At 38.0% G+C, this 25,274-nt stretch overlaps 1 protein-coding gene and 1 pseudogene across 1 annotated transcript; both read left to right on the top strand.

Annotated features, from left to right (window-relative positions):
- Positions 1 to 1,908: 1,908 nt before the first annotated feature.
- On the top strand, positions 1,909 to 2,559 carry LOC133062746 (olfactory receptor 7G2-like; annotated as a pseudogene).
- A 12,550-nt stretch (positions 2,560 to 15,109) lies between these two features.
- LOC133061236 (olfactory receptor 7G1-like) lies at positions 15,110 to 16,048 on the top strand. Its single transcript, XM_061149226.1, has one exon. It carries the CDS (start codon positions 15,110 to 15,112, stop codon positions 16,046 to 16,048), a length of 939 nt encoding a protein of 312 aa, XP_061005209.1.
- The last annotated feature ends 9,226 nt before the right edge of the window (positions 16,049 to 25,274 follow it).

Below are 25,274 nucleotides of genomic sequence, written 5' to 3'. Positions count from 1 at the left end.
ACAGTAAAAAAAAAATAATACATATACAAAAGGTATCGTTCTTGTCCCCTCTTCCTAGAGACAATACCACCTTGAATGTGATGGTATCTCCCATGCATTGCTTTATATTGCATATGCGTTCATAAACATTTGTAAGATAAAGGCATTCATCATAATACCTATCAGTTAGGAAATAAAGAAATAAAACATGATGAAACAATATAGTGAAATACTCTCTGGTATTTAAAATTAATGAAGAGGGATTAACTATATCAACAATAAAGAAAAGATAAATTACACAAGAGTACCAATTGTAAATGACATGGTCCTGATTATACAAAGCTTTCAAAATAAAAACAATGTGTTTTTGGAGCAGTAACACTAGTTGTAATAAAAATTGCTGAAAATTAACGTATATGACATTCATGCAGTGGTTCCCTTGGGAAGGAAAATAACATTGTGCCAACACATGATGTGGGTTATTCACATATATCTGCATTATTTATTGCAATAAAAACACCTTGAATGAGAACCATTAAGTGTGTGAGTTTGGTACTATTGACTGGGTGGATACTAAGCTCTTCATATTTGTATTTTTTTTTTTTTTGCTCTACAGGTTTATCTTTATTATGGATTGTCACTTGTAATAATTCAATATATAAATATAAAATTTTCAAATGCCATAGTTTGTCATTCAAATTCTTTTTTATAGGTTTCCACTACTTGTATTGATTTATTATGCATTGATCATTCATTTATCATTAATATATTTAATGGTCATATATTTCATCATGTGTTCATGGCAAATGAATAGTTATATCATGGACATTTCCTTCATTCCTTATCTACATGATAAAGGTTCTCAGCTGGAGTTTCATCTCATAAACACTTCCCTGAAATTTGCAGCTGTCATGCTAGGGATATTCTCTCTTTCTATTGTTGTCTTTCTTCGACTTGCTCCATCCCACTGCTTCCTTCTGAGGAATGAAACTTGTCAGGTGTCATTGTTTTATGACAGAAAAAGAAAACGATAACAGGAAATGCCAGTATGAGGGTCCCATGTGCCGAATACTATGTTGGCTGCTCTTTTTTATTCATTTCTATTCTATTCATTGCAATATCCAGATACAGTTTTCTGATAGTTTTCATTGTACAATGAGAACCTGGAAGCTTATCATATAGTCGAATTACTTTCAGCATTCTCAAAGAAAGTACTAGTCTTGGATTAAATTCAGAGTGTTTGAGTCTAAGTAATACACTAAATAATAAAGGCTGTCTTGGCCACTTCTGTCTCCCCCAGGTGAGGGGGGACCACTGCTTTATAGAAACAGTCCTGTTTGGATGCCTGATTATTTTGTATCATATCTTGTCTTGTCTTCTAATCTTGTCACTTCAAATGTCCAAAAACTGTTGCTACTGGATATTCTCTTGGGTTCAAAATATACATAGAATTACTTCTTTTATTCCTGCACTGTTTTAAAAATTATGACATCTATCAAATTCATCTGGAGGGTCTGTTAAAACTTAGATTTCTGGATGTCCCCTCCAGAGTTTATCAGTACTACATCTGGAGTGACTCCTACAATTTGCATTTCTAACAAGTTCCCTGTTGATGCTGGTGCTTCTCATCTGGGGACCATTCATTTTCTTTTCTTTTCATGTCATTTTCCCTTCAGATTCATCAACAACGTGGAGCCCAGAAATCAAACAGATATTTCAGAATTTTTTCTCCTGGGACTGACAGATAAACCAGAACTACAGCCCCTCCTCTTCTGTCTGTTCCTGTCCATGTCCTTGATCACTGTCTTGGGAAACCTGCTTATCATCCTGGCTGTCATCTCTGACTCGCATCTCCACACCCACATGTAATTCTTTCTTTCCAACCTCTCCTTTATTGATATCTGTATAAGCACTGCCACAATCCCAAAGATGCTGGTCAACATCCAAGCACAGATACAGCGCATCACTCATACAGGCTGCCTCACCCAGATTGGTTTTGTTCAGGTTTTTGGTGGTGTGGAGAATGTTCTCCTTGCAGCAATGGCCTATGATTGCTATGTGGCCATTTGTCACCCCTTGAGGTACACGGTTATCATGAACCCCAACTCTGTGTTCTGCTGATGTTACTTTCACCATTTATTAGCACTATGGTTGGCTTACTCCATTGTCTGATGTTATTGAGACTGTCCTTCTGCAAGGACCTCTCACTTCCTCTGTGAACTTGCTCAGGTCATCAAGCTGGCTTGTTCTGATACCCTCATCAATAACATCCTGATATATTCTGTAGCTAGCCTGTTTGGTGGTGTTCCTCTTTTGGGGATCATTATCTCTTACACTCAAATTGTCTCCTCTGTTCTGAGAATACCATCAGCAGGAGAAAAGCTTAAAACTTTTTCCACCTGTGGGTCTCACCTCTCAGTTGTGTTCTTATTCTATCAGACAGTTTTTGGAGTTTACATTAGTTCTGTGGTTACTGACTCATCTAGGAAGATGGAAGCAGTGGGTCCAGTTATGTACATTGTGGTTCCTCAAATGATGAACCCTTTTATCTACAGCCTGAGAAACAGTGACATGAAGTGAGCCTTAAGAAAACTCATCGGTGATGTACCTTCTTTTTTATGATTGTGCCATATACACTTTGGACTTGTGTTTCTATTTTGAAGCAGAGGGATAGAAATCTTGGGTGAGCCATAGTACCCAATTCCTTCATCACCAAATTCTTCCGAAATAGCCGGACAACAGAATGGCCAGATTAATTTTAATTTAGGATTGAAACTTCCTGTCTAGCCTATTATATTTGACACATGATTTAAATTCTATAAATTTAATTTTTTTGCTCAGGTTCTATAGAAGCAGAGCCTGATGCCATATGACCCAGCAATCCCACTTCTGGGCATACACACCGAGGAAACCAGGTCTGAAAGAGACACGTGCACCCCAATGTTCATCGCAGCACTGTTTATAATAGCCAGGACATGGAAGCAACCTAGATGCCCATCAGCAGACGAATGGATAAGGAAGCTGTGGTACATATACACCATGGAATATTACTCAGCCGTTAAAAAGAATTCATTTGAATCAGTTCTAATGAGATGGATGAAACTGGAGCCCATTATACAGTGTGAAGTAAGCCAGAAAGATAAAGAACATTACAGCATACTAACACATATATATGGAATTTAGAAAGATGGTAATGATAACCCTACATGCAAAACAGAAAAAGAGACACAGAAGTACAGAACAGACTTTTGGACTCTGTGGGAGAAGACGAGGGTGGGATGTTTCCAGAGAACAGCATGTATATTATCTATAGGGAAACAGATCACCAGCCCAGGCTGGATGCATGAGACAAGTGCTCAGGCCTGGTGCACTGGGAAGACTCAGAGGAATCGGGTGGAGAGGGAGGTGGGAGGGGGGATCGGGATGGAGAATACATGTAACTCCAAGGTTGATTCATGTCAATGTATGACAAAACCCACTGCAATTTTGTGAAGTAATTAGCCACCAACTAATAAAAATAAATGAAAAAAAAAGAAGCAGAGCCTGAGACAAGGGTTCTAGTTTTAGTGATATTTTGGGGAGGAGATCATTCTTATTAGAAGTCATATTCCAGAAATTATGTAGGACAAGGGCATATTGAAGCAAGGCTGTGGTCTCTTCTGAAGACCAGCTTCCATTTGATCAATGTTAGGACCATGTCAGTTGTACCCCAGACTTAGGATAATAGTGGAATAAGAAATGTGACATTTCAGTCACTGACTTCTTAATGAATTAGATTGGTCACTGGTAAACCAGAACTGTCTGAAGAAATTTGGTATCTACCAAACTCAATTTCATTAGCAAAATTAGACTATATTAGTAGTTTGAGATGACTGAGAGATATTTGAACTTCATTAGTGAGGAAACATTCAGTTCCAATAAGGAAAAAGAATCTCTAACTCTAATATACCCAAACAATAGAGTTATCTTTCACTTCAAGGACTTCAGAGGAAAGAGATATATAAAAAGAAGAAGTAGGGATTCATTCAGTCCTTCACATTTTGTCTTGTCCTGGGACTAGTTCTCCTCAGTGGTAGCACCAGATGAAGACGTCATATACGGACATGATTTCCAAAGGCAGAACCATAACTGTTCTTCTTTGAATCAGATGATTATAGGGTTTTCCATGGAGCCAACTAGAAGATATTTCTATAACGGATTGAATAGTGATCCTCAAGATAATTCGGTCACATTCTAAATAAAAGCGTGAATGTTACTAACTTGGAATTGGAATCTTGGTAGAGGAAATATTGTGCCAAATATTGTGGGCAGGTCCTAAATGTAATCACATGAATCCTTATAAGCTATACAGAAATGGAAATGGCACAGAAAAAAGAAGGAGGTTATGTAATCATTGCAACAGGAATTGAATTTTTGCAGCCAGTGTTTGATTTTCAGTGTTTGATACTTTTTCTTCAGCTTTATTGAGATATAACTGACATGTAAAATTATATAATATTAAGTGTATATCATGTTGATTTGATACTTATAAACTGCAAAATGATTGCCACCATGAGTTCAGTTCAGTCGCTCAGTCATGTCCAACTCTTTGCAACCCCATGAATCGCAGCACGCCAGGCCTCCCTGTCCATCACCAGCTCCCAGAGTCCACCCCAACCCATGTCCATCGAGTCGGTGATGCCATCCTGCCATCTCATCCTCTGGCATCCCCTTCTCCTCCTGCCCCAATCCCTCCCAGCATCAGGGTCTTTCCCAATGAATCAACTCTCCACATGAAGTGGCCAAAGTACTGGAGTTTCAGCTTCAACATCAGTCCTTCCAATGAACACCCAGGACTGATCTCCTTTAGGATGGACTGGTTGGATCTCCTTGCAGTCCAAGGGACTCTCAAGAGTCTTCTCCAACACCACAGTTCAAAAGCATCAATTCTTTGGCGCTCAGCTTTCTTCACTGTCCAACTCTTACATCCATACATGACCACTGGAAAAACCATAGACTAGACGGACCTTTGTTGGCAAAGTAATGTCTCTGCTTTTAAATATGCTATCTAGGTTGGTCATAACTTTCCTTCTAAGGAGCAAGCGTCTTTTAATTTCATGGCTGCAATCACCGTCTGCAGTGGTTTTGGAGTCCAAAAAAATAAAGTCTGACACTGTCTCCACATCTATTTCCCATGAAGTGATGGAACCAGATGCCATGATCTTAGTTAGAATTAGCTGAAACCTCCATCTGGTCACATAACTAATATGTCTATTTGTGGTGAAAATATTTGAGGTTTACTCTCTTACCAGTATTCAAGCATATAAATAGCACTATTAGCTATAATCATCGTGTTGTATATCAGCGTCTCAGAACTTAATCTTTTAACTGAAAGTTTGTACCTTTAACCAGTATCTCCCCATTTCTCCCAACTGTTTGGCAACCACCATTTTTCTCTCTTTCAATGATGTTTATTTTTTTCATTTGTAAAGTCCTATTCATTGATTTTTGAATTTATTGTTTGTGCTTTTTATGTCATATCCAATAAATCATTGCCAATGCCATATGAAAGATTTTTCCTCAACATTTTCTTCTAAAAGTTTTATGGATTCAGGTCTTTTGTTTAAGTTTTTAACCCATTTTGAAATAATTTTTGTAAGTGGTGTAAGATAGAGGTCCAAATTAATTTTGCTGCATGTGTTTCCCAAAACCATTTATTGAAGTCTATTCTATCACCATTGAGTATTATTGGTGCCCTTGGGGTGTATTAATTGACCATATTTATGTGGGTTTATTTCTGGGCTCTTGGTTCTGTTGTTTTGGTCTATGTGTGTTTTTATGCCAGTATAATTCTGTTTTGATTACTGTAACTTTGTAATATAGTTTGAAGTCAGGAAGTGAATGTCCCCCTGCAGCATTGTTCTCTTTCAAGAATGCTTTGGAAATTGTCCAAATGAATTATTTTTTTCCAAATGAATTATTTTTAAGTGTAGAGTTTGCTAGCATCAAGTACATTCACATTGTTGTATTTTCATCACCACTATCCATCCATAGAACTCTTCATCTCACAAAACTGAAATGTGTACCTATTGATAATAACACATTGTTGCCTCTTGTCCCCAGGCCCTGGCAACCTCATTCTAATTTGTGTGTCTTTGAATTTGACTACTCTAGGTACCTCATGTAAGTAGAATCATGCATTATTTTTCCTTTTGTGATTGGCTTATTTCCCTTAGCATAATGTCCTCGGCTTCCCTGGTAGCTCAGACGGTAAAGCGTCTGCCTACAATGCGGGAGACGTGGGTTCGATCCCTGGGTCGGGAAGATCCCCTGGAGAAGGAAATGGCAACCCACTCCAGTATTCTTGCCTGGAAAATCCCATGGACTGAGGTTCCTGGTAGGCTACAGTCCATGGGGTCGCAAAGAGTCGGACATGACTGAGCGACTTCACTTTCACTTTCATAATGTCCTCAAGATTCATCCATGTTGTAGTATGCATTAGAATTTCCATTCTTTTTAAGGCTGAATAATGTCCCTGGTGGTTCAGACAGTAAAGAATCCGCCTGCTTTGCAAGAGACCTGGGTTCTATTCCTGGGTTGGGAAGATCACCTGGAGAAGGGCATGGCAACATACTCCACTATTCTTGCCTAGAGAATCCCCATGGACAGAGAAGCCTGGTGGGCTACAGTCCACAGGGTCGCAAAGAGTCAGACATGACTGAGAAGTTAAGCACAGCACGATGTGCTTCTTTGATGTGCTTGATCCACAGCCTGGCTTGGAGAATTTGAGCATTACTTTGCTAGCATGTGAAATGAGTGCAACTGGGCAGTAGTTTCAACATTCTTTGGCATTGCCTGTCTTAGGGGTTGGAATGAAAACTGACCTTTTCCAGTCCTGTGGCCACTGCTGCGTTTTCCAAATTTGCTGGCATATTGAGTGCAGCACTTTCACAGCATCATCTTTTAGGATCTGAAATAGCTCAACTAGAATTCCATCACCTCCACTAGCTTTGTTCGTAGTAATGCTTCCTAAGGCCCACCTGACTTCGCATTCCAGGGTGTCTGGCCCTAGTACAGCGATCACACCATTGTAGTTATCTGGGTCTTCTATACAAAGAAGATCTTCTTTGTATAGTTCTTCTGTGCATTTTTGCCACCTCTTCTGCTTCTGTTAGGTCCATACCATTTCTGTCCTTTATTGAGCCCATCTTTGCATGAAATATTCCCTTGGTATCTCCGATTTTCTTGAAGAGATCTCTAGTCTTTCCCATTCTATTGTTTTCCTCTATTTCTTTGCTTTGATCACTGAGGAATGCTTTCTTATCACTCCTTGCTATTCTTTGGAACTCTGCATTCAAATGCTAATCCTACTTTTAATATTTGAGGAAACGCCATACTGTCTTCAATAGTAGCCACACTGTTTTACATTACCGACATTCCACGTGGGTTCAAATTTCTCTGTATTATGGCCAACACTTATTCTCTTCCTCTTCTTCTTTTTTTTTTTTTTTGCCAAGCAGCTTGCAGAATCTTTGCCCAACCAGAGATTGAACTTGGGTGCATGGCAGTGAAAACATGGAGTCCTAACCACTGCACTGCCAAAGAATTCCTTTTTTCTTCCACTTCTCTGCTTCTTCTTCCTCCCCCACCTTCCTTCTCCTTATTCTTCTTTTTAGAGATAATAATAATTCTGCCTATCAGGTGGTATCTCATTGTGGTTTTGTTTTGCGCTTTCTTAATGACTAGTAATGTTGAACATCTTTTTATGTGCTTGTGGCCATTTGTATATCTTCTCTGGAGAAAATCTGTTCAAGCCCTTTCCCCATTATTGAGTCATGGTTTTGTTTATATTTTTACTGTTGAGCTGTAGGAGTTCATTATAATTGTAGGATATTAAACCATTATCATCTAATTATAAACTGGCTGAATCAATCACATTTTTCATCATTGGATTGCATTTATTTTATTTAAGAGATGATTAAGTCTGCAAATTTATAAAGATATCTTCCTGTATTATTTTTTAAACATTTAATCATTGTGTCTTTCATGTTTAAGGCTTTGGCACTTTGAAGTGATTACTGACTATGCTGTAAGAGAATCAAATTTCATCCAAAGATATGAATGACTATCATTTCTATTGTCATTTCTACTGTTATTCTATAGATTCAATAATTTCTATTCTCAGCACTATTTATTGAAAGGCCAGATCCTTTCTCTGCAATGCGACATTGTTTTTAAGAGAGTGTTCAATGCCTCCCCTGTCCTCAATAAAATTTTGATACAAGTGAGAGTTTAATTGGTCCTCTCTTTCTATCTGTTCCAGAACCATGCCATTTTAGTTACTATTACTCCATATCTTGATATTTGGTAAGGCAAGTACTTCACTTTTTTCCCATATGCTAGTAAATCGAATATTCTTTCTCTATTGCTTTTTAATATAAAATTTCATATAAATTTTCATAAAATAAGCCTTTCCAATAATAATAAAATTTCAGGATTTACTTTGAATCTATAAGGAAATTTGAGGAAAATTGACATGTCTATGATATATACTGTGTATAGCTATCCAAAATTAGAATATTCTTTCCATTTTTTAGGTTTACTTTAATATTCTATAAAATGTTACAGACTTTTGTATAATATGCTTTCACATCTTTTCTTAGAATATTTCCATGTATTTATCTGATGTTTTCTCAAAGATGTCTTTTAGAAATCATGCTTTCTAAATAAATTTTACTTTGTAAAACATGTGATTAATATTTGTATAGTCATTTTGATTCCAGCAAAGTTCCTACATTCTATTGTTCTTTCTAATAAATTACCTATAGGTTTTTTTACATTCTCTACTTAGATGCTAATATTATTTGCTAATGGTTGCACATTTATTTGTCCTCAATAACTCAAACCTACACTATGTTTTTTGAATGAAAGTAGCATTTGTTGGCACCTATTCTTGATTTTTAAGGGAATGTTTTGGCAGAAATAGATTCATAGATACAGAGAACAAACTGGTGGTTGTTAGAAAGGAAGGGATATGGGGTTGGCCAAAAAAGATGAAAGGGATTAAGTGGTACAAACTTCCAGTCATAAAATATGTCACAGGGATGTCATATACAGCATGGAGAAAATAGTCAATAATATTGTAATAAACTTGTGACAGATAATAACTAAGACTTATCATGGTGATCATCTCATATGTACAAAAATATTGAATCACTGTATTTTGGACTGGAACTAATGCTGCATTGTATGTCAGTTATAATCAAATAAAACAATAGTAAAGGAAATGTTTTGAATATTTGACCATAAAGTATTTCGTTTACTGCCAATTATCTGAAATACCCTTTTTTGAGTTAAGGCCATTTCTTCTATACTTGTTTCACTATTTTTTTAATCATCATGGAGGGAAATTTCATTCGAATGCTTTTTATCCATGTATAGAAAATAATTCTATGTCTTTCTCTTTATAAGTGTGTCAAATCATATTCAAGAATTCTAATACACATATTTTTTCACTTATTCATTTTTTCACTTATTCACTTATTCATATTTTTCACTTTTTCATTCATTCCTTCATCAAATGTTAATTTAGAACACACTGTTGCCAGACCCTGTTGTCATGGTGATGTAGAACAGTGCACAAACAGGTGGAAGTTCCAATGCTCAGAGAGTGTTCATCCATGAAGGGAAGGTGAAATTTAATAAAATAAAGCCCCCCTAAAACAGAATCAGGAGTCCAGAAAGGGGAGCTCTCACACAATACCACTCATGGACCATTACCCAAAGGTCTGTCAATTATAGACCCTAGCAGAATAATCATCAGCAGTAAAGAATCAGCAATAACTGGCCCCCAAAGAAAAGATGTACCTTGGATCTCCACAAGGAACTGACCACCCCACCAACTCAGCCAATGAGATGCTGTCATCACCCTGAAATTTTGCTTTTCTCCAGTGGACTTTCATTCAAAACAACTGCTCCTAACTTCTTCCTTTTTGTCTGCAAAACAAACTTTTTTTCCTGTGTTTGTTGGTCTTGCCTGTTGCTTTTTGCTATAACGTGCTTGCCATAATTGCAGTGCTCTGCTATTCTCAAGCAAACTACTTTTTGCTAGTAAAATAACTCTTTTATTTTTAAGCTCAAAAGAGGAAACAGGTAACATACAAGAGATATTGTGGAGGACAATGTGATGTATTGATCTTATCATCTTTTAGGAAGGAAGTAATCATTGCTCCAGTGGCAGAGTGTGCTGCTGGCAGACTGTCAACTCCCTTTGGGGCAAACTTCAGAAGAAAGCCATTCCACCCAAAGTCATTCTCTTTTCCAGGGTTGCATCTAATAGCTGACTAGTATAGTTATTAAAGGTGTTTAAAGTCCTTGCTCTCTTGCATCAACTTGGAATAGCTCTGAAGGGACAGTCCAGGCTTAAGCTTCCTCTAGGGTCTCTGGAGTCTGACTCTCGGACTCCATTGCACCTCACTCACTTTCTCTGCCCACTCTCATTTTCTTCCCTTCTCTTCCACAAGAGTTATATCTAGGAGCACTCCCCCAAGACTCCTGCATGTTAATCTCTTCTCTGTGTCTACCTCTCATTAACCTAATTCAATGCCATAAGAAAAATATCAACTGACAGATGGTGAAGGGTGCTATGGAGAATAGACACTTGGAAGGAAAGTTATGACAAACCTAGACAGCATACTAAAAAGTAGAGACATCATTTTGCTGACAAAGGAGCATATAGTCAAAGCTATGGTCTTCCCAGTAGTCTTGTATGCATGTGAGAATTGGACCATAAAGAAGGTTGAGTGCCGAAGAATTGATGCTTTCAAATTGCGGAGTTGGAGAAGACTCTTGAGAATCCCTTGGATTTCAAGAAGATCAAACCCGCCAATTCTAAAGGAAATCAACCCTAAATATTCATTGGAAGGACTGATGCTGAACCTGAAGCTCCAATACTTGGCCACCTGATGGGAAGAGCTGACTCATTGGAAAAGACCCTGGTGCTGGGAAAGACTGAAGGCAAAAGGAAAAGGGCGATGGGACAGAGGATGAGATGGTTAGATAGCATCACTGACTGGACATGAATTTGAGCAGAATCCAGGAAGTGGTGAAGGACAGGGAAGCCTGATGTGCTGCAATCCATGGGGTTGCAAAGTGTCAGACATAACTTATTGACTGCACAACAACAAACAATGATAAAAAGACAAGAATAAGTAAATGTGTGCAATTTTACACAGAAGGGCAAGAAGGCTTGCTGAGAAATTGGCTTTTTAATAAAGGCTTAAAAGAGGCATGGGAGAAAACAACATGTCTTTGTGGAGCAAAAATCAACCTGTGTTACTGGAGGAAAATTGGATTTTTCAGAATGCACTATCCATTTTTATTCTTTGTTAGATTTAATTTTGAATAAAAGCATGTTAGTAATTTTGCAGGAGTGATTTTGCCTTGTGATTTTCCTTTCTTCTAAACTTGTGTGCTTCAGGTATCCAGGTTGTTTTGGCCTTATGAAATGAGATAGAGGGTATCTTTTTCTATATTTTCTAAAACCGTACCTTTATTCTATTTTATTTTGTTTTTCATTGTGTGCAGTCTTTCTCTAGTTGCGGTGAGCAGGGGCTAGTTTTTGTTGCAGGGCATAGGCTGCTCATTGCCATTAGCTTCTCCCTAGGTGCACAGGCTTCAGTAGCTGCGGCACTCAGGCTCGGTAAATGGGGCTCACGGGCTTAGTCCTCTGTGACAAGTGAAATCTTTCCAGACCAGGGATCAAATTTTATGTCCTCAGCATTGGCAAGGGGGATTCTTATCCAATGGACCACCAGAAAAGTCCTTACTTTTATTCTTAATATTAGCTCTTCCTTGATTGCTTAGAAGAGCTTGCCTCAATTCTGCTTGCTTAAGATTGTATTTCCTCATTAGTTACGCTATTGCACAATTTAATTTGCACAGTGCTTCCTAGTAATCATTTTCCATTTTTATTCCCATGATTGATATCTAGTTTCATACCTGGTTGTAAAAGATGCTTGGTATAGTTTCTACCTTCTTAAATTTGTTGAGACATCTCTTGTGGCCTGGCTGGTGATACATCCTGGAGAATGTTCTATGTGCCCTTGAAAAGAATATGTATTGTATCACTATGTATAAAATAGACAAACAATAAAGACCCACTGTATAGCACAGGGAACAGCAGTCAATATTCTGCAATAACTTGTATGGGAAAAGATCTGATAAAAAATGGATATATATGTATAAGTGTAAATAAATCAGCTTGCAATACACCTGAAACTAACACATTGTAAAACAACTATATCCCAATATAAAATTTAAAAAATTTTGAAGAATGTGTATTCTGTTGTTTTTGGATAGAATATCTTATAGATATATATTGATTGCCACTAGTCTAATATGTCATTTAAGGCCACTATTTCCTAATTGATTTTTTTGTGTGGGTAATCTGTCCACTGATGTATGTGAAGTGTTAAATTCATGTACTATTATTGTTTTATAGTGAAATTTTCCCTTTATCTGTTATTGTTTGCTTCATATATTTAGCTTCTTAAGTATTAGGTACATAGATGTTAATGAATATTATATCCTCTTCTTTATTGATTTTTTTGTCTTTATGTCCTTATTTGTCTTTTATTATAGACTTACTTTACTTTACATTGTCTGATATGAATATTGCTATACTAGCTTTCTTTTCAATTCTATTTTTATGAATATCTTTTCCATTTCCTCACTTTCAGTCTGTGTTCTTTAGCTCTGAAGTGAGTCTCTTGTAAGCATCATATAGGTGGGTCTTGTTATTTTATCTAATAAGCCACCCTATGTCTTTCGATTGGTGTATTTAGTTCATTGACATTTAAAGCTATTGATAGGTATGTTGCTATTGTTTAGTAGCTAAGTCATGTCTGAGTCTTTCATAACCCCATGGACAGTAGCCTGCCAGGATCCTCCATCCAAGAGATTTCCCCGGCAAGAATACTGGAGTGGGTTCCCATTCCTTCTCCAGGGGATCTTCCTAAGCTACTTGGGAAGCCCTTTGATAGGTATGTACTTATTGCCATTTTGTTACTTGCTTTCTGGTTTTTTTGTAGTTCTCTGTCCTTTTCATGTTCTCTAAGTTTCTTCCCTTTTGGTGTGATGTTTTCATTTAGTGATATGCTTGTGTTCCTGTCTCTCTATTTTTTTGGTATCAATAATCTATCCATCAAGTAGCTTGGTTCAGTTCTGTCTGGGAGGCTTCTTTTGAACCTTTCTGTTGCTCTAAGCTCGTAGTCCTGGTTTCAAACAGTATCCACAACTCTTATGTTCACTCTCATTTCTCAGTAACAAATCTCCACTTCTGCTTTAGTTTTGTTTGTTTGTTTTAGTTATTTATTATTTTACTTTACAACATTGTATTGGTTTTTGCCACACATTGACCTGAATCCGCCGTGGGTGTGCATGTGTTCCCCATCCTGAACCCCCCTCCCAACTCCCTCCCCATCCCATCCCTCTGCTTTAGTTTTTAAAATTTTATATCTCTTTTGTTTTTCTGTTATTTTATGTGTTTGAAGCAAGTGAGGTTAAAGTAGTAAGGGATGAAGTTGCAACACTATTTTGTTTCCTGTTGGTTTTACTATATCCAGAAAATTGTGGGTTAACACATTTCAAACAATAGCAGTGAACAATAGAGGAAATAAACTGATGCCTGCGTGTTAAGTTGCTTCACTCCTGTCTGATTATTTTCACCCTGTGAACTGTAGTTTGCCGGTTCCTTTGTCCATGGGATTCCCCAAGCAAGAATACTGGAGTGGGTTGCCATGCCCTCCTCCAGGGGATCTTTCTGACCCAGGGATTGAACCCACATCTCCTATATCTCCTGCATTGGCAGGCAGGTTCACAGGCACATGAAAATGTTGAATTCTTTAAAGACGAAGATGGTTTAATTAATATTAATGTGGGATACCAACCCCACTTATTAGATAATGGGTAAAATCTAACTAAATGAACTGAGAGTGTGCTTAAACACTAGTGTTTTGCCTTGATCCTGTAACCTCTTACAACTCTATGAAAAACTTAGAAATGGACACGAGCAGAAAAGTAGACAGTGTACACTTGGCCTCACAGAGTCAGGAAAGCAGCCATCCTGAATTTTCCCATGTAGAATCTTGCACTCTCATGGGATCACAGCAACATTAAATTGCTTGGTTAACAAGGAGCTTTGGAAGTTGAATCTCTAGGGTTCAAGACTGCAATCTATCTGTTACCATTTCTATCCACAGTCCTTTCCTTGGATATAAGCAGCACACAGACTCCTACCATAGATGACCCTTCCTGCCCAGGAGCTGGTAACTCACTTAGACCCTTCTCTCCTGAAGGACAGATCTTTGGTTTGAGATATCACAGATGTCAGACATCATTCCACTGCAATGCCAGCCAGGTAACCTAATGATCCTGAGTGAATGTTTGGAAATCAGGACAGGTGATTGGGTACAAGTTTATTCTGAGAAAGCTATAAAAAGAGTACACACATCAGATGATTAGAACCAAGTCACTGTTCATAACTTATGTCATCTTCACACTTCTTTTTTTATTTTGCACCAATAATTAAGCATCTCTGATTTATGAATACCAATAAATATTTTCAAAAACCAACCAGTTTCTAGAACTGTTTATGCTCTGCTGTCATCAACCTTGGATTTTTTTATTGTTACTCAGGCACTTAGTCATGTCTGACTCTGCAACCCCATGGACTGCATCATGCCAGTTTCCTCTGTCCTCCACTATCTCCTGAAGTTTGCTCAAATTCATGTCCATTGAGTCAGTGATGCTATCTAACCATCTCATCCTCTGCCACCCTCTTCTCCTTTAGTCTTCAGTCTTTCCCAGCATCAGGTTCTTTTCCAATGAGTCAGCTCTTTGCATCACGTGGCCAAAGCATTGGAGCTTCAGCATCTGTCCTTCCAGTGAATATTCAGGATTGATTTCTTTTAGGATTTTTTTTTTTTGACATAACAGATAAATATGCATGCTTTCCTTCCCCTCCCACTCCTTTAGTCTCTTTCCATTCCCAAGATGGTTTATGCTTCTTGTGACTCTACTGCTGCTTCCCTAGTAACCACACATTTTATTGTCTTGTTACCACATCTTGTTCATCAGATTCATCAACATCATGGAACCCAGAAACCAAACAGCTGTTTCTGAATTTCTTCTCACGAGACTGACAGAGGATGAAAAACTGAAGACCATCTTATTCAACCTGTTCCTGTCCATGTACCTGGTCACTGTCCTGGGAAACCTGCTCATCATCCTGGCTGTCATCACTGACTCCCACCTCCACACCCCCATGTACTTCTTCCTCTCCCATCTGTCCTTTACAGACATTGGTTTAAGCACAACCTTGATCCCAAAGATCCTGGTGAACATGCAAGCACAGAGTCAGAGCATCACTTACACGGGTTGCCTCACTCAGATCTGCTTTGTCCTGGTTTTGGTTTGTTGGGAAAGTTTTCTCCTTGGAGCAATGGCCTATGACCGCTATGTGGCCATTTGTCACCCACTGAGGTACACAGTCATCATGAACCCCCACCTCTGTGTCATGCTGACCCTACTCTCCTTGCTCATTAGCACTGGGAATGCCCTGCTCCACACTCTGATGGTGCTGCCACTATCCTTCTGCAAGGACCTGGAAATCTCCCTCTTCTTCTGTGAAGTTGTTCAGGTCATCAAGCTTGCCTGCTCTGATACCCTCATTAATAATACTCTTCTTTATTTTGCAATTAGCCTATTAGGTGGCATTCCTGTTTCTGGAATCATTTTCTCTTATACTCAGATAGTCTCCTCTATTTTGAGAAAGTCATCAGTAGGTGGAAAGTATAAAACTTATTCTACCTGTGGGTCTCACCTCTCAGTTGTGTTTTTATTCTATGGGACAGGTTTTGGAGTGTACATTTGTTCTGCAATTCCTGACTCTCCCAGGAAGACTGCAGTGGCTTCATTGATGTACACCGTGGTCACTCCCACGATGAACCCCTTCATCTACAGCCTGAGGAACAGAGACATGAAGGGAGCTTTGTGGAAACTCTTTAGTAGAGTACTTTCTATTCTATGATTGTGTCGTTTTCTAGTTCTCTGATGTTTGACATAAACTTTCCGTTCTCTATTATAAGGTTTTGGTTAGAGCCAATAAAAGCTGAATCTGAGGCAAAGGTTCATGGTATAGTAATTTTGTGGGGAATGTTCCCAGCCCAAGGGAAGTAGGAAAAGGTGGGTAGGTCAAGGAAAGAATTTAAACAAGTCTATGGTCATGGAGAAAGAGATTCTGCCTGATTCCTTGGATGACACCATGTAAATCATACTCCAGAGTAAAGCCTATTTACAAGACATTGTGGTTGATCTTTCATATCTCAGTTCAGGAATCTTTAAGACCGGTCACTGGCAAGTTGGACGTATGTTAGGTAACATTAGTATCCATAACACTCGACTTCATGATCCATAAAATTTTGTGATTAGATTATCTCAGCAGTTTGAAATGATTGTGGAATATTTGAAATTGATCAGTGAGGAAAATTTTCTTTCTAATAAAAGAAAGAAATCCTGACTCTTTATATGCTCAAACAATAAAGATAATTATCTTTCATCACAAGGACTTCAGAGGCAGGAAATGTGCAGGAGCAGGAAATTAGAGATTTATTCATTCCTCCATGAAGAGGCTTCATGTTAGGCTGATTCCCCTCATGGACTCAGATGGCTGATATAGATGCAGACATATCTAGACATGATTACCGGAGACAAATAAAACTGACTGAACTTCAATAAGTCTGTTGCTAATTGAAGTTCTATTTATAAAAGATATTTACATGGCATCACCCATAAGGTACAACCTTCAATCTTACCACTGAGAAACGGATTGTATGCCACCTGCTTAATCCAATGCCTGATATTGGGAATTGATTACTCTTAGAGCCTTATGCTTGCCATTTGTAGTGTAATTACTGCTGGAAAGTTAATTTCTATAAGAACAATAAACACTTCGGACAATGCCTTAATAAAATTTAAGTAGTATTATTGTGTTTCATAAGTTTCCTATACCCTTGAGTCCATGTATTTTTTCCATTGCTTCAGCAATTTAATTTTTTTAATTTTTACTTTTTTGTGGACCACTTTTAAAGTTTTTATTGAATTCATTACGATATTTCTTCTGTTTTATGTTTTGGTTTTTTTGGCCATGATGCATTTGGGATCTTAGCTCCCCAAGCAAGTATTGAATCCCCATTGCCTGCATTGGAAGGTGAAGTCTTAACCACTGGGCTGCCAGGGAAGTCTTTGATTTGTTTTCTTTTATTGCTATATTTATCAGGTTTTCCCCCACTGGTTTGAGTAATATAATAAAATAAACCATTGTTTTGTAGGCAGGGCAAATGTTTTTAATCTTCCTCTGGCATCTTATTTGCTTTGAAACTTTCTCATTGGCTTATTCATAAGAATGTATCTGTTTTCACTTCTGTTCTTAGTCATCTTTTTTATTTTTAGTTTTTTAAATTTCTAATTAATTAATTAACTTTTTTCTTAGCTCTTTTTTTATTTTTTTATATTGTAGTGGTTTTTGCCATACATTGACATGAATCAGCCATGGATTTACATCTGTTCCCCTTCCCGATCCCCTCTCCCACCTCCCTCTCCATCCCATCCCTCTGGGATTTTTTAAAATTTATTTTAATTAATTTATTTTTTAATTGAAGTATAATTGCTTTTCAGAATTTTGTTGTTTTCTCTCAAACATCAGTAAGAATCAGTCAAAGGTATACATATGTCCCCTGCCTCTTGAATCTCTCCCCCATCTCCATCCCACAGCTCTAAATTGTTACAGAGCCCCTGTCTGAGTTTTTGCTGTGTTTCTTACACATTCCGGTGGAGTCAATGCAGAGAAACATCATTGAATAAAATTAACTATGTCATGGATGTCTTAGTGTATTAGGTTTAGTCTTAGGACTCTCATGGAAAACTTTTTCATGTGTCTTTAGGAGGAAAGTTACTCTACTTTCCTTTGACAAGGAGATGTTGAAAGTAAGACAAGGGAGGAGAAAAGGGGAGTAGATAAGATTAGTGAGATCACCTTCCCAGAAGGACAAACATTTGAGGCCATCAGTCAGAACCACATGTGGGCGAGGGGGCAGAAACAGTGGAACTGTCAAGGGAGAGTCCAGGGAGTGGAGAAGAACTTTAAAAGGTGAAGAACCTTGTTCATTGTAGATTGTGCTTCATTGCATCTGACTCTTTGTAACCCTTCGGATTGTAGTGCGCCAATCTCCTCTGTCCTTGGGATTTTTCAGGCGAGAATACTGGAGTGGGTTGCTATTCCTCCTCCAGAGGAATATTCCCCACCCAGGGATCAAGCCTGCATTGCAGGCAGATACCTTTACCCACTGAACCACTGGGGAAGCCAGAGGAGTAGTTTTACTTTCAGCACCACATCTGGGAAACAGCTCCCTGCTTGGCTCTTGTTAACTCCAGAGCTTCCTTCATTGAGATCCACCAAACAACTGCAGATTTGAATAATGTAGACCTTAGTTCATACTGAGAGTTCCCTGATCTTTAGCAAGAACTGTGGATTTCTCACCTCAGGGGAATTGGGCATGTGAAGGATGAGAGAATTTTTAATAAACACTTTGTGAGACTATGATGACCTGAGATGCCTAACTTTTGTATGAGGACATGAAGAAATATATTATCATTACATTTAGAATTAGGAATGTGGAAGGATCTTTCCTCAATTTTACTCATTAAAGTAGCATATGCAAAGTGGTGCTTAAAGTCTATGTGTACTTCCGTGAGAATGGTAACACAATAGCCATGCATGTACCTACCCTATCCTGAAGTTAAATAAATAAAACAATCCCTTAATTATAGAACGCAATTTTTCTCCCACCTGCATCACACTCTCCCCTCCCAGTGACAAACAAAATCTTGACTTTTTAATTTTTTTTTTATTTGATCTTCTGCTAGGTTGACGCCCATGAATTTGCCATTATTTGATCATGTTTGCACCATGAAACTGACAATAGGATGAAATATCACTGTCTTATCACCTCTGTATGTATTCCTTTGCAATTTATAACTTAATGAGATCATTAAAATTTAATTGTTATGTTTTAATCTTTTATCCTGATCTTTTCTCATTATTGCACTTTGGAGATTTCATCATTATCTTAGGGTGTATCAGTAAATAATTAATTTGCAATATTCTGTATATTTACATTGTGTTTGGAGACTTCAAAATAGATATTTTTTATTATATTGATGGAAATTTTGTTTGTAGCTAATTTTATGCTGTTATGAGTAAATCTGAGTATTCTTTTCTATTTCTCTTGGTAGCATGAGGGGATCCATATCGTCGTCAACACCTTTTCATTTATAGTAAAAATGTAAAAATTATTTCATCAACAGACATACCTCTTATTATTACATAACTGAGAGGCTTTTGATGCATTTATTTTCTTTTAAATATCTAATTGTGATAGACCTACTGAGTTGTTCATAATTTTCTCATTAATTCATATGAGCTTTTTTTTTTACATAATCAAGATATTAGTGTTAGTTATACAAAATCAACCCTGAATATTCATTGGAAGGACTGAGCTGAAGCTCCAATGCTTTGGCCACCTGATGCAAATAGCCAACTCACTGGAAAAGACCCCTGATTCTGGGAAAGATTGAAGGCAAAGGGAGAAAAGTGAGGCAGAGGATGAGATTGTTAGATGGCATCACCAACTCAATGGACAAGAATTTGGGCAAACTCCAGGAGACAGTGGAAGACAGAGGAGGCTGGCGTGCTGCAGTCCTTGGGGTCGCAAAGGGTCGAACAACAAAACAGCTGAACAACAAAAACAATATACCCACGGTAAAATTATTTCTTAAGTGTGTGACTTCTTTTTGGATATCCTGTACAGTTTTGTTTTGTATGAACACAAGTGCTTCGTTTTAGTTACGTAGCTAATAGCTGTTAATACTTTACATAATGGTATTACTTATCAGGTCTTATTTATGAAAACAATAGGGTTTCCCTGGTAGTTCAGCTGGTAAAGAATCCAACTGCAATGCGGGAGACCCCTGTTCGATTCATGAGTCAGTAAGATCCCCTGGAGAAGGGGGGGACCCAGTATTCTTGGGCTTCCCTGATGGCTCAGCTGGTAAAGAATCCACCTGCAATGCAGGAGACCTGGGTTCGAATGAAAACAATAGTACTTCAGTCTGAAGAATTCCCAGTATTGGCTCTTACATTTGAAATGTGAATTTAGTTTTCCCTTTGATGTTAAGCACGATCCAAATTCATTTTTATGTACCTATATAAATTGCGCACTTATGTATAGACTTCTTTATGGATGCTATCTTCTGGTCAATAGGTCTTCTATTTACCCCTGAGCCAATATAAAACATTTTAACTATTCTAGCTCACCAGACTACTAAAATTAAATTTACTGTGGTAACAGAAAAGCTTCGGGCTCTGTAAATTACAATCACAAGGTACATTGTGTCATAACTTGAGTGCTTCTCTGATAACTTAGGATGCAATGTAAAAATACTGGTAATCAAGGGGCAGAATTTCAATGAATGGTCCATTATAATGAGGTCAGAATATTCAATCTACTACTTTGAAATTGGGAAAATTGATACTGAAATTCTATAAAGGGAATGGAAAATGCCTATCACATGCTCAGTCTATTGTTAAAATTTTAGTAAAATATATAACATAAAATTTCCTATCTTAATGATTTTTAAGTGTGCAGTTTTGTGGCATAATTGCATTCACCATGTTATGCAGTCATCACCAAGATTTGTTTCCATGTGTTTTTCCTCACCTCAAACTCTCCCCCAACCTCAGTCCCTGGCAAACTGCAGTCTAATTTCTGTTTCTATAAATGTTTCTACTCTAGCCATTGCATATAAATGGAATGATGCAATAAATGTCTTTTTTTTCCAATTTCTTCTTGTTAAGAAACTATTTTTTAAAGTCTTTTTTAATTTGTTGCAATATTGTTTCTCTTTTTTTAATGTTTTGGTTTTTTGGCTGCAAGGCATGTAGGATCTTAGCTTGCCAACCAAGGATTGAACCCACACCCCCTGCACTGATGGATGAAGTCATAACCACTGGACCATCAGGAAAGTCCATCTTTTTCAATTTCTTACTGTGAAGTTTTTCAAACATCCAGAAAAGTTGAAAGAATAATATAGTAAACACCCGAAAAGTTGAAAGAATAATATAGTAAACACCCATTTACCCACTACCTACATTCATAGTTAACTTTTTGTGATATTTGCTTTACTGATCTATGAATACTACTTTTTCTTTTTTGTTGTGTTAAAATACACATAACATAAAATTTACCACCTGAACCATTTCTGAGTTCACAGTTTAGTAGTGTTAAGTATAAGAACATTTTCATCTTGCAAATCAGAAACTCTATTCTCTTAAAACAAGAATTCTCCTTTTCTGCCTCTTCACAGCCCTAGATAACTACTATTCTATTTTCCACTTATATGAATTTCAATACTTTAGATGGTTCATATAAATGAAATCTGTTTTTTTGTGACTGACTTGTTCCACTTAGCCTAATGTTCTCAATTCTCACCCATATTGTTGCATATGGCAAAATTTCTTTCCTTTCCAAGACTGAATAATATTCCATTGTCTGTATACAGCACATTTTGTTTATCCTTTCATCCACTGGGTCGCTCCCACCTCCTGATTATTATAAATTGTGCTACTATGAACGCTCAGCTGGTAAAGAATCTGATTGCAATGCAAGAGACCCCGGTTCAATTCCTGGGTCGGGAAGATCTGCTGGAAAAGGGACAGGCCATCCACTCCAGTATTCTTGGGCTTTCCTGATGGTAAAGGTGGTAGAGCTGGTAAAGCTGCTAAAGAATCTGCCTGCAATGTGGGAGACTTGAGTTCGATCCCTGGATTGGGAAGATCCCCTGGAGAAGGAAACGGCTACCCACTCCAGTATCCTGGCCTGGAGAATTCCATGGACTGTACAGTCCAGGGGGTCACAAAGACATGGACATGACTGAGCCACTTTCACTTTCATGAACAAGTTCAGTTCAGTTCAGTCACTAAGTTGTGTCTGACTCTTTGTGTGTGTATGTGTGTGAGTTAAGGTTTATTTGGGACAAAATGAGAAGTATAGCCCAAAAGACAGCATTTCAAAAGACAGCAGCTGAGAAACTGCTCCAAAGAGGCAGAGGGGAAGGTCAATGTTACATATGATTTTAGTGAAGAGGGTGCATGCAGTCAAGCACACATTTTGGCAGAGGCTTGCTGCTAATCTCATGTCTGACTTTACAACCCCATGGACTGCAGCACGCTGGGCTTCCCTGTCCATCACCAACTGCCAGAGCTTGTTCAAACTCATGTCCAACGTTGTGGAAATATCCCTTAGAATCTTAATTCAAAATTTTTAAAGAATCATTATTTTTTAAGTCTTTATTGAGTTTGTTACAGTATTGCTTCTGTTTTATGTTTTGGTTGTTTTTTTTGTTTTTTTTTTTTTGCCCATGAGGCATGTTGGATCTCCATGAGAGATGGAGATCATGAGGTCTATGGAGGAGATAAGGATTTGATCCCTGTGGTAAGATCCCTGGTCGGGGAGCTAAGATCCCACCATGGCTTGCAGCCAAAAGAACAAAAACAAAAAAACAGAAGCAATATTGTATCAATAGCAAATTTCCACCTGGGCCCTTGGCAGCTAAAACTTTAAATCTTTATATCATTTGTATTTTTCTGTTATTTTATGTGTTTGGAGCCAATGATGTTAAGAAGGTAAGAGATGACATTACCAATGCCATCTTTTCTCTTGCTTGTTTTATTTTTTTTCCATTTATTTTTATTAGTTGGAGGCTAATTACTTTACAATACTGTAGTGGTTTTTGCCATACATTGACATGAATCAGCCATGGATTTACATGTATTCCCCATCCCGATCCCACCTCCCACCTCCCTCTCCATCCCATCCCTCTGGGTCTTCCCAGTGCACCAGCCCTGAGCACTTGTCTCATGCATCCAACCTGGGCTGGTGATCTGTTTCACCCTTGGTAGTATACTTGTTTCAATGCTATTCTCTCAGAACATCCCACCCTCACCTTCTCCCACAGAGTCTAAAAGTCTATTCTGTACATCTGTGTCTCTTTTTCTGTTTTGCATATAGGGTTATCATTACCATCTTTTTAAATTCCATATATATGTGTTAGTATACTGTATTGGTCTTTATCTTTCTGGCTTACTTCACTCTGTATAATGGGCTCCAGTTTCATCCATCTCATTAGAACTGATTCAAATGAATTCTTTTTAATGACTGAGTAATACTCCATAGTGTATATGTTTGTTTTAATATATCAAGAAAATTGTAGGTTAGCATAGTCCATACTGTAGCAGTGAACAATAGAGGGAATAAATCCATAGATACATGAAAATATTGAATTCCTTAAAGATGAAAAATATTTTCATCAATATTAATGTGGATTACCACCTCCACCTATTAGATAATGGATAAATCTAAATAAGTGTGCTCAGATTATACTTGCCCACTATTGTTTTACCATGACTTTTTAACTGCTTATGAGTCTATGAAAAATTAAAGAATGGACATGAGCAGGTACAGATGTCGAAAAGTGGATAGTGTGTACTTGGCCTCATGGAGTTGGAAAAACATCCTGAATTTCTCCAGTGTAGACTTTTTATTTATTTGTTTGTTTGTTTATGATTTCACTGTATATTCATTGCTGCCCATGATCTTTCTCTAGTTGTGGCAAGCAGGAGCTCTTCTTCATTGTGGTGCACAGGCTTCTCATTGCAGGGGCTTCTCTTGTTGCAGACACAGTCTCTAGGCGCATGGGTTTCAGTAATTATGACTCATGGGCTCTAGAGCACAGGTTCAGTAGTTGTGCATGGACTTAGTTGCTCAGCACCATGTGGGACTGTCCCAGATCAGAGATGGAACCCAAGTCCCCTGTGCTGGCAGACAGATTATGCATTGCACCACCAGGGAAGTCCCAGTGTAGAGTCTTGACCTACAGGTTTGCACTGTCCTGGGATCACAATGACAATAAATTGACTGATTAATGAGGAGCTTTGGAAATTGAATCTCCAGAGTTCCAGACTGCAATCTGCCTATGACCATCTCAATCAACAGTTCATTCTCAGAGAAGAAACAGCACACCTGAGACTCCTCATAACAGATCCCTCCTGTCCATGAGCTGGTGACTCACTCAGACCATCTCTTCTTTCTAAGGACAGCTCTTCTGTACCAGGCACGTGAAGCATCATTCCACTGTGATGTTAGGCAGGTAACTTAACCTCCCTCTGTAAATGTTTGGAAATTATAGCAAGTATTTTGCAATGGGTTCATCCAGGGGAAGCTGTGAAGAGCGTACATATATTAGATGATCACAACTAAGTCATCCGTGGGTCTCCTGCCTGTCCATCATCTTCTTCAATATTTCCTTGTACTTTGCACCAGTACTCAAAAACCTTTCATTTATTAATATTTTACTGACTCTATGCTATGACAAGGACCATTTCTTCCTGAGTAGAAAGTTGCCCATTCTAAATCATGGTGATTTTGAAGAATTGTCAGACATTTCTTTGTGTTTCTTGAACATGGCAGGTATGCAAAAAAATTGATAGATTTCACCTTATCATCCCATTCCTGGTCCTTGACACACCTAGGAATTATCTCCGTTGTTTGAGTCTGAGGTCACTGGGGATTCAGACAGAATCTTCAACTGCCTCCCTAGTCTGTTTCTCCTTATAAAATGACCAAATGTTTTAAATAATCAGAGCAGCATAGATATCAATAGAATGTTCTTGTTCAGTTGATAAGTTGTGTCCAACTCTTTTGCAACCCCATGGACTATAGCCTGCCAGGCTCCTCTGTCCATGTGATCTCCCAGGCAAGAATACTGGAGTGGGTTGCCATTTCCTTCTCCAGGGGATCTTCCCAAAGCAGGGATCGAACTTGTATCTCCTAGCATTGCAGGTGGGTTCTTTACTGGTAAGCCACCAGAGAAATCCCATAGATAGACTAATACGTTTTAAAAAGCAGTCACCTCTTAACCATTTCCAGGTTTAATTTTGATTATTGACTGTTATATCAGCTTTGGGTTCTTTTTACAGTAACAGAAAATTATGCATCAGAAGACTTTCCTTTTTTACCACCCTCCATTAGTCCCCTTCCCTTCCCAGGGTGGTTTCGTCCTCTTGTGATACACCTGCTGCTTGTCTAGGGGTGATATATTTCATTTTCTATTTCATCTTTTTCATCAGATTTATCAATAAC

The sequence above is a fragment of the Dama dama genome, chromosome 9, assembly GCF_033118175.1.
Source record: "Dama dama isolate Ldn47 chromosome 9, ASM3311817v1, whole genome shotgun sequence".
Lineage (NCBI taxonomy): Eukaryota > Metazoa > Chordata > Mammalia > Artiodactyla > Cervidae > Dama > Dama dama.
This window is presented reverse-complemented; position numbering and strand designations above follow the sequence as displayed.

Coding starts and splice junctions, on each gene's coding strand:
- LOC133061236 (XM_061149226.1), top strand. CDS start 15,110: ATGGAACCCAGAAACCAAACAGCTGTTTCTGAATTTCTTCTCACGAGA.